This window comes from Phaethon lepturus, unplaced genomic scaffold (genome assembly GCF_000687285.1).
Source record: "Phaethon lepturus isolate BGI_N335 unplaced genomic scaffold, ASM68728v1 scaffold18663, whole genome shotgun sequence".
NCBI classification, from domain to species: domain Eukaryota; kingdom Metazoa; phylum Chordata; class Aves; order Phaethontiformes; family Phaethontidae; genus Phaethon; species Phaethon lepturus.
Window position 1 is genome coordinate 9,223 of NW_010529942.1, and position 10,752 is coordinate 19,974.

Here is a 10,752-nt window from a genome sequence, read left to right on the forward strand (position 1 = left end):
ATAACAAGACTAGATTAATGGTAGACTCTATACTAGATTAACTGTAGCTGTTCCAATAAGATTCTCAAAACTAGATTATTTAAAATACTGAGAAAAGTGTTAGACTTTTACTTGTTGTGTTGCCCAACATAGCCAAAGTTGGAGAGCAGAATTTAGACAATGAAAGGCAAGGGAAGTTGAGAAGAAATGATTAGAAATTACCCCAGTTATGTTCATACCCTTTTTTACTGTGTAGAGTCTGGCAGAATTGCATGTAGTTAGGCTGGGACTCTGTCACAGCTGAGATCAGTTACTGTGAATATGGAAAGCAAACCTGCACTGATTTGGAAGAACATAAATATTTATAATACATGCTTTTACCTTGATTGACTGATTGATGGATATTTCTTTTTATAACAATAACTTTAGCACAGACTAATATTAATTAGATTAGACAGTTAAAGAACAACGCATTCAAATGTTATAATGATCTGAATAACATAAAATGATGTTGATTGTATTTAAAATGTACCACAAAAGAGATAATTTGGGATCTTACCAGCAATGCTCTATTTAGTTATTAATAACCTATGGAGACATTAATGCAGCAGTCATAACAGGCTGGGTTTTTTTTCAGCGATGTAGACAGAGAGGTTCAGCCTGAAGCAGCATAAAAGCTAAGAGTAGTAAATAAGCTTAAGTTTGCACAAAATCCTGGACCCATGCCCTTACTCAGTTTCTAGTAAAGTACAGAATTTCATTTTGGGTTTTCACCGAACCTGCTCCCTTTTATAGGCAAGCCCAGAAAAGGATGTAACAAGAATCCTGAAACTCTGTTTTCCAAGTCCTGGAAGGAGGCCTGTATGAATGAAGTACTGTACCCGGGCCACTGTGATAGCAAAGGGAAAAATAAAACCCTTCTCTGTTAAAAAAAGAAAGAGAAAAAAAGGGTCTCAATAGCACGCTGAAACCATAATTTTAACATCATCTTCCTCTCATTTGGCAGGGAAAAAGAGGCAGAAATAAGGAAGAAGAGCAGTGTCTCAATACATACTCCTTCAGCTTTTCTCTCACTGTTTACCCTTTCTGACAAGGAGCCGTCCGACTCTTGCTATTCCTTTCCAGCTGCCAGTGGAAAGAAAGATTTTTCCTGGGGAGAGGGATCTCCAGGGGAAGCAGTGAAAAAGCATGAGGGAAGGAATCTGGAAGAATTCACTCCCACCCACCTACAGGAGATTCCTAGAAGCATTGTTATCCTGAAGGTTTCCAAAAACCCACTCCACTTCTCAAAGGCAAGGTCATTTCTGTGGCAGGTTGATTTTAAAGCAGCAATGGTGTCTAGCTGGAACCTCTCACAAGGTTGGAATGTTAGAAGTAGTCCCAGGAGAGAGTGTTTAATGTACAAAATGCAGGTGAGGCAGCCAGAAAGACATGATGAATGCAATTTATCACAGGGCTCTGCAATTTATCACAATGGAATCAGAGGAAACAAGCAAAGCAGAGAAACAGATAGATAGACGGGATAGATTAAGCTCCTCTGGGCATGGAATCTCTTTGAAAGACGCCAAGGAAATGACACGTTACGTGTCCAAATTTTCAAACAATATTTTATTGACTGGATGGAGCTATGGGTTTCTGGGGCTGGGGTCCACTTCCCCAGAAAGGAAAAAGAGGCATTATTCTGAAGAACGAAATAAAGCTAAAATTCTAGGATGCTGTTTTGCTTCATTTTGGTTTGAATCCCCCTCTGAAGCAGCTCTGGGTACGTGCCAGGAGGTGGGGATTTGCATGGGCAAACTAAGTGCCTGTACTTCCCAGCTCAAGCTTTCAAGTTTTAGGTGCGTGAAACTCCACACCCAGAAGCGATTTCAATCCGTGAGCTACTTTTGACGACGTGCAAGTGATCAAAGTCTGCTCACAGCAAACACGCTCCTTCCTCACTCCACCGCTTTTGCAGGGTGCCTTGCGCAAAACGGGCCCGTGGTATCGGCGTGGCAGCTCCCAGTTTTACGGCAGCAGGGCTGGCGCGATACCGTGGCCCCGAGTGTTGCCGTGGCGTGCCGGATATTCCCCACCTCCCACCAAGCAGGGGCCTTACAGCTTTCAAAAAAGTGCATGTACTATTTAAATTGTTTCACTGGGAGGAGAATTACGTGTTGTGCAACGCCTCAGGACAATGAGCCAAAGGAACTATAGAATATGAGCTTGGTGTTCAAGCCAGAGCTCTGCAATGCTCTGCTTTGTGTGGGTTTTAGCCTGCTATGTAACATTACTTTTACATTAACGTTTGTGGTTCCTTTTTTATGCGCTCCAGCTTCACCATGCTCCGCCCTTTATATTTTAACAGCCAGATTCCTATGATCCAACCAGGGTGGCATGTTCAAAGCTCCACTTCTTTTTAGTGTTGATTGAAAAAAAAAAAACAGGCGAAAAAAAAAAAGCTCGGAGTATCAAACAAGCTTACTTCAAATAGCTTTTATTCACACTAGGACAAGACTATAGCCAAAGAATTATACAAAACACAAAACAAAAGGGATTTTAACAACTTGGTTGAAGACTATTTCGCGCCAATCCAATGCTCGTATATCTACAACCAACAAGGTTTTGGAGCACAATATTACTTAACGTTACTCATTAGATGCTTTCAGATACAAAAATGTATCAGGAATAATAACAATAATCCACAGGTTCCTTTTATGCTTATGGAAATATTACTATTGACCTTTAAAAATTTCGCCCACTGATGCTTTATCCGTTAGAATCTGATCTGCCTGGAAAGACAAATTACAGATAAACTTTTAGTACTCTGAGCAAAAGGACTGTTTTTTATCATAGAAACAGCAACATCAATTTCCCAAGAAAAAAATAGACATTTCAGCTGTGCATCCCTAGACCAAAAAGTCAGTGTTGTAAAAACCCACGGCGATAAGCTTGCTTTGAAAGCTTTAGTTATGACTTCACCAGGTATTGCTTTATGCTTTCCTACTGGATTCTAACTTGGAATATTAAGCCAATTAAGAAATTTAAAATAGCAGTAAATTAAGCAGCAAGAGACACAGATATGAACATTTTCCCTTAACACATGATGTATGTACCTTCCTGAAGCCCGCTGAGGTCAACAGAATATATCCCCTGGTGTCAATGCTCTTTCAGACAGACTTTTCTAGAAGCCGAACTGGCACTTTATAACAGAAACAGGGATGTGTGGCCAAGTTCAGATCTGCATCTGCGCTTTTTTTACAGTTTGTGTGTGGCTGAGCACAAAGTTAAGGTTCCTTCCCTAGCTGCCTCCCGGATCTTACCCGAAGCCTGTTAGAGAAGAGATTTCAGTGGTCTTTGAGTCAGGGCATCCTACGGCTCTGCTATTGCGAACGTGCCTCTGGCCACGCAGGCGTACCGTTGGGAAGGGGATAATGTGTGGAGATCTTAGCACAGAATCACTCTCGCTGCACAGGACCAGTGCCATCGGTTTCATGCGTCACTTGCCTTTAGACCGTCCACACAGGAGCATGTCTTCTTTATAAATTACAGTCCAACTCACAGTGTGCTAATTAACATCCGAATAGTAGTATTTTTGATAGCGCAGAACACTTCGTATTTTGCAATAAACTCTTCTAATATGCTGAACCACAGAGCATGGCACTAGAGGAGGATGAAGGGTTGTGCAGAAGAGATATAATTAATAGTTGCTGGAGTGTCCTTTTTGGTCTTTGCTCTCTGTGGTGTGTTATTTGCTAGAGCCTAAAACTGAGCTAGTAACAAGATGTCATGGGACAAAATCCTTTTGGATCAAGTGAAAATATTACATTGTTAAAATCAAAATGAGTCCCTTTTGAGGTTAGAGAGGAATGTGAGTTTCACAATTTCTTTTTTTAACAATCAACAGAGAGCCAACTAAATCGTACTCATAAAATACCACTCTAGTTTGGATCTGTCACAAAAATGAAGCATTTAATTGCTGCTAGAAGTGACAAAGATAAGCTATTCTCATTCCCACACCAAGGGCAGGGGCATCTGTCAGAAAAGAAAGACTTTTTTGGTGGTTTTCTATATGCTACAAGAGTGAATTCAATTATAGGTAAAAAAAACAAAGCAAGAGACATGACAAAGTAAAAGCTTAAATGATAATTAAGAGTCCGATCCCCTCCAAACCCAGGATGAAAATCAGGTAGCAGAAACTTGATTTAAGAACAGTTCTTTTCCAGCAGGTTCCCCCCACCTCCATGTACATATTCTCTGCTACTTCCATATGGAGTCTGTAAAAAAAAAAAAGTACAACAGTTCACAAAGCTCTATTGTGACCTTTTAAAATAAAACAACCATGCACTGCTACACTTCTGGAAAGACCACTACTGAGAAAAAAAAAAAAATTACAAAAAATCTCCGCTATCAGTCACATTATGAAGTGTCTGTTAGAGGCTGATAGCTTCCTGGGCAAATGCACAGCACAGATTTCAGGGCAGCACACCTGGCTGCTGCGTAGGACAAAGATTTATAGAGCGACGGTCATGTCTGCGTGTGTGTGGGCATACTTGTGGGGCAGAGGGGGCTTTCCCCAAAGAATAAATGCTTGATGGGCACCTCCTTGCCCCTGAAAGTTAATGGAAGTTCGTTGCCTCACAGCCATCAGTGCCTTTGGAAAAGTTCCCTCTAATTCTTTGTCCCAGACACATTGCCCCGAAAGTGTCCTGCTGTCTGTCTACAAAAATTAGTCAGTCTCTGCATTCTTGTTCTCTACAGGACCTCTGGTGCTGGCTGCAGCAAAACCTTTCTAATATTTCATCTCCAGTTATGACTCTCAGCTTTTTAGGGAGGCTGCACTTAGATAAGACACCGACTCGAATACCACATGCTCTAGAGAGGGATTTGTTTTGCCGCTTTCATTCAGCTGGCAGCATGTTGTTGACTTTTTTGCAAAGTAAAGAAACAGCCATCTTTGTTTGCATAGCAGCTGTTTATATTTCCTTTTTCTTTTATGATGTTTCTTTAAGATAGCTTAATGATTTTATTTTCCTCAGATTCACTTGCCTGGAATTAGTTACCTCATTTTCACTGAAAGTAAAATTATGAAGGTACAGAATTAAAAAAGGGACTAATTCTGTCATCTTTACACTGGCAAAATTCCCATGAACTTTGATTACTTGCTAGGAATTTTGCCTGAAAAAGGATCATAGAATCAAGCACTTCATTGTTGCAGATTATATTGAAGCCAAATGAGCACATCCAGAATTCCTGCACACAGAGTCCAAAAATGAAGTACAAGATGGTCTTAGCTTTTAGCAGTTCTGAGATTTACTATTCATCATTGTTCCCACTCCAGCCCAGGTAAAAGCATTAACCTGGATAAAAATCATTATTTTCTTGATATCCTGAGTTGTATCACTTTTTAGTTTTCAGTTTCTAGTATGAATTTAAGGACCTAAGAATACAAAAAATTTAATGACCTATGAATAAAAGAATACAAGAAAAGCCCCACTGAGCTTAATATTTAGTCCCTAAGACTAGGGAAGGATATGAACTGGAGCAAGCCTGTTAGTGGTACTTGCTGCTGAGACGTCTCTCAGCTTGGTGGCTTATGGACACCTTGATCCAGAGGCAGAGTGCAAATCCCTTCACACTTCTCCTGTGAGGCACGGATTTACTGCTAATGGCAATGGCAGCCTGGGGTGGTGGTCCTGTGGGATGCCCTCCCACCCGCACGCAGCCCCTGTGCCACCAGCACCAGGCAGAGGGTCATCCTGGCTCCAAGGGCTCTCTGCCACCTCCTCAACTTCAGCTTCTCCATGGAATCACACAGAAACTACTCTTTACCCCCCATGTTTATCCATTTCAGTTCATTTTTAGAAGTAATCTAAGCTCAGATGTAGGTATTTTGGCAGCCAGCTTGAAATACGTGGGACTTAATTTTCAGAGGTGTCAATCTCCCCAGTCTAAGCTGAGGTCCATGGGACACATGAGACTGTGACGTCTTGTCAAAAACAGCTCCTAAGCCTCTGAATTTGGACATCAGAAATGGAGAAACATGCAATTTGTGCATCTTTCTGAAATTCTTGGAATTTGTTGTTGAATCCAGATAAAACTGGGCATTTTTAAGGGTGTCTATGTGAATATTTCCCTGGAAGTATGTCTAAAATTGCTGGGAGATATTTTAACTGTAGTCCATGGGGAGCTATTGATGGTAATAAAAAATACTGTGAGAAGAAAACAGCAGCAAGTGAAATTGCCCTTTCAGAAAACCCAGGTCTGCTTTGAAGGAAGTGTTGATATTCACCATAAGCCTCGATCATTTCCCAGAGGGCTGTACGGTGCCTTGTAATGACATAATCAAAAAGTAATGGTGTTCTGGACTTCAAGAAAAAAAAAAAGAGCAGGGCCTGATCCGTCTCCCATTGAAATCAAAGAGGATTTTGCTGTTGACTTCAGTGAGAACAGAGTTCTGGACACAATCTGTGTGCAGTTTATTTGCACATTTGCTTATCCAAATGATCCTAACTTTAACCAATAGCATATCTAGATGTCTGTCTGGGAGTACGCCTGTACAAATGCATAAGTGTGAGTTTATAATGTGGTTTAATTCAAATTATTCTGGCATTTTAAAAGCATTTCCAGCTACAAAGGACAGCTTTAGCTGATTTCCACCCCAGAATATAGACTTTAATCGGTAAAGTTTGTAACTCACATTTCAGGCTGCAATTCATATTCAATTTCATGCAAGCTGAGGACACAAGCAGATTTTGCATTTGTGGGGTTAATTTTAAAATGATCTTACTATGCACTCAATTAAAATTTTGCAGCCATTATTTCAAAATGTGAAAAGCTCTACAAATTACCCAACTCATCAGCTATGGTCCTTGGTTTCCTTGAAGGGAAACTTCTTTGATGACCACAAGAAAATTGCAGTAAATGGCAAGCAAGATTGCCATCACAAGTCTGCTGAAAATACAGGATGAACTCCTGATTGCTTTAGTCATGTGAACAACCCCTTCAGAACAGCCCAAAGTCAGGCAAGGTGGCTTACACCAGGAGTTAATTTAGCCTGCTGGGACTCTTTGCATTACTAAAATGAGCGTGATTTTGGCTTGTAAATGGGGGGTAGAATTTTATTTCACTTTCTGAGGGGCATACATCCATTTTAGAGTAAACCTTTCAGAATAAAAGTTTACTTCAGATTATAGGAAATGACATTCCTTTTTTAGATTTCCCTTTTCAAAGCATGCCTCAGATTTCTAACTTGTAGCAGAGAGCTTTTGTATAAGTAATAAAAGTCTTTAAAATTAAAATGCTAATCGTAAACAAACCCAAATGCATGAAAGATATAGTCTGACTGCATAACAAAAGAGAATTATATAATTCTATTTGAGTGAAATCTTTCATCTTTGATTTACAGGTTTGAGTCTGCCTATAACTGAAACCATATTGTTCCATATCTTTCATATCATAGCCTTCCCCCAAATCTTGTTTTAATTAAGGTTCCTTTCAGATTTCAGAATAAAAAGCATGACAGTCTTCACTTATGGCTTTAATATATCTTTTGAGTTTGGAAAATACATAAAAATGAACATCACTTGCTTTTAAAAGCTGAGCGAGCTATCAAATACTGCAAGACGAATACTTCAAGGTATGTCCCAGGGTTCATTAGGTGAGAAAGTTGTAAACAAAATACAAGTTGCTGTAGCAGAGTTTTGTTCATTTGAAGTAGTCTTACATACATGCCCTATCTCTTTCTCTGACAGTAAGGCAACACGTGTAACAGTTTAAGCGTTCATTATCAGCTAAAGGCACAACTCTACGTTACGTTCTCAAACATGGAATTAAACAGCTAAAGTCACGTTGCAGGGAGATCTTGCTGCACTTTGGGGATCTAAAATAAAGCCTAAACCCTTTGAAGCTTCTCAAGCAACATCAGTGCTCTTGGTGCAGGACTACATAAAAGAATCAGTTCGTATTCACATGATGACCTGTAAAAAAAAAAAACCCCAACACAACCTCCACAGAAACACCTGAGCTTCAAATGAGCTGCACGCAGTTACTGAAGATCACTGCTCTTAGAGTCAGGACGCAGAAACATTTCAGAACAAACTAAAAACACATTTGAAAAGCCATCCATTTTTCAGAGACTACTTGATCTCTGCTGCACATCTGGTGAGAGCTACTGTCAACTACGGAGGGTACAGCACTTTTTCTTAAAGGCAGAAGATTGCTCATTTTGGAGAATCGTGAATGTGTTTGTATGATACAAAAGACTGCATGGCATGGGGAGGGATGGCCAGGAAAAGGCAAAAGAAAATAAAGCACCACCAAGCACAGTGCTTCGGGGGATTTGTAGTACAATAAGAAGTGCTTTCCCTTTAGCTAAATTCCCTCATTGTAATTTACACACCTTTCACTTATTCAGCTAAGAACTCATTACAGGGAATTAAAAAATAGCACATAAAATAAAGGTGGGTTTTTTTTTTCATTACACAGAGCAAAGAAAACAAATTCTATTAACAGTTTAACACAGTATGAAAAAAATTACCCAGTAAAAAGTGTCAGAAACTGATTCATGGAGTTTACAGAGCATTTTGCTGGCTGTTGCAATTCTCGTATCTATAATCTATCATGTAGAATTTTGTAATACTCTATTTCACAATTTATGTTGGTGAGTGGGTCAAACAGCATATAAAAAGCATGCTCTAGGCTCTTTCTCCCAAGCCCGTTTTACTGTAACTCTAGAATTGTAGCGGTTACATTTAAGGAATCTTTAGGGCCCTTTCAAGTCCCTCCAAAGAACAAGTGAAGCTGCTATTCAGTCTTGTGCCCAGTGTTTATGTTCCATCTGATCTGTGCCACCCAAGCAGCAGACAAGACATGTCTGAGGGTGCTTTGGGGGGATACACAATGATGTCACCCACAGGAAATATCAGAGAGGACTTGGCACTTCACAAGGCTGGCTCTTCTTCCATGGGCTCGCCAGCAGCTCTGTAAAAATAAACAGGCAATCAGAATACGGCACAAGAGTACACAATGACATTGTAGATTTTCATGCATAATCAAAGCTGATTTTTCAGCGCTCTCTGATGTTTATTTGTGTTATTCAGTTATCCATAAATAGAGTTTCTTTCCTAGGAAGTATAAACAAATGTCAAGTGGAAAAACATTTTAGATCCAAGCAATCACTGAAAATGTTCCTGTTTATATTAAAATATGTCAGAATATTTTATAACTTTTTGTCCAGAAATGTACATGCTTTGTGTCAACAGAGTTAAATAATTTCGTGAAAAAAATAGCTGTGATACTTTTACTTTACAAACTTTTGCAACTAAAAATATATGCATTTATTTTTTTCAAGTGGGCCCATACCATTAAAGTGAAATAGTTCACTAGTAGCCAAGTAGTTAGCAGTGTTTCTTCTGAGGTTCTTCTTCAGTCCTCTGATTTTTGATTCTATGCTTTTGTAAATGCATTACCTGCCTGCAACTTCTGAGACCAAATTCTGAATTCAATCAGCAGATCACTGTCCTAGAGAAGCTATCTATTAATAATATCAAATCTGATTATACGTATATCTTTTCCTCTGGGAAATATTCAGCTTAGGCAAGATCAGCTCTTTAAAACATCCTGTAAGAAAACAGTGGGGACATATGCTGAGCAGACATGAAGTGTCATAATTCTTTGGATCTGACAAACTACCACACCTGAGAATTATGCTGGCAATTATAAACTGTGAAGCTTCTGAGATCATGGTGAGACCTCACTACTGAAGGGCATAAGAATTTGGACCTAAACCTTCTTTTACCTCAGTCTGACAGAACACTATATGACAAATGAGCTTAAGACCTCCTTAAAAATAATCACTTCAAGCAATTTTGTAATGAGGGTAGAGCAAAAAGTAAATGCAAATTAATAAATGAGACGCTTACCAGTTAAGTCTTGTAAGCCAGTATAATAACTGGCTTCAGTAAAATATCCCTCAGAAAGTACAAACTCATGAGATCCCATGGAAAAAAAAAGTAATTAATGGGGGCTTGCATGGGCTTTGGTAGTTTATTCAGCAAGGAAGCCAGAGAATTTTAAATGAATCTGGAGTTTATTAAAGTCTTTCCCAATGAAAAATTCAGCAGTGTGTCTTTAAATTATTTTATACAGGTTATTCCTTTACGATTTGGCATGACCACAGCTCATATGTTGAAAAATATGTCAGATGAACAATATATGAAAAAGAAGATGGTTTTCAGACTAATCACTTTCCAAAGGGTTATTGACCCTAAAAGATTACTAATCTATAAATCTCAAATCTTTTGTTCCTCACCACACGGTGGAGAACGTTTCCCGCGCGCAGTAACCACTGCAGCTCCCTCGCTCCTGAGAGGCGAGGTGAAGCCCTCTTGCGTTCCCTCTCTTGCCCCTCTTCCATTGTTCTGGCTTGCAGCAACGACCGCACAGTAGCAGCCAGGGTGGGATGGAGCCCAGCCTGATGCTGGGGTCCTCAGGTGGGGTAAAGGACAATGCAGCGTGTGGGGAATTCATACTGATGGGGTGTGTTGCTGCTGTGCCGACCACGTGCTTCCACTTTCTCCAGCCGCTTTCGGAAGACCCACACGTCCTCTGGCATAACGCAAAAGTGCAATAAGCCCTTGCTAAACATCCAGGACCTCATGGGAATGTCTGGAAAGAGGATAATTTGGAAGCAGATGACAGTTCAGTTTTTAGGTTCTGCTGTGAGTAAGCAAATGAGAAGAAATAGTTGTCAATCGATTTCAACAGGAGATTGTCAGAGCAGGAAAGAGTGGA

The 10,752-nt window shown here is 39.8% G+C and overlaps 1 protein-coding gene across 1 annotated transcript in view; it reads right to left on the bottom strand.

Annotated features, from left to right (window-relative positions):
- Positions 1-7,508: 7,508 nt before the first annotated feature.
- Positions 7,509-10,752, bottom strand: part of LOC104618497 (histone deacetylase 5-like) — a gene marked incomplete at its 5' end in the record, with an annotated part of 98,825 nt that continues 95,581 nt past the window's right edge. The window contains one exon of the mRNA XM_010284112.1: positions 7,509-8,940. Coding sequence (XP_010282414.1) covers positions 8,901-8,940 — 40 coding nt within the window. The remainder of the gene's footprint in view (positions 8,941-10,752) is intronic.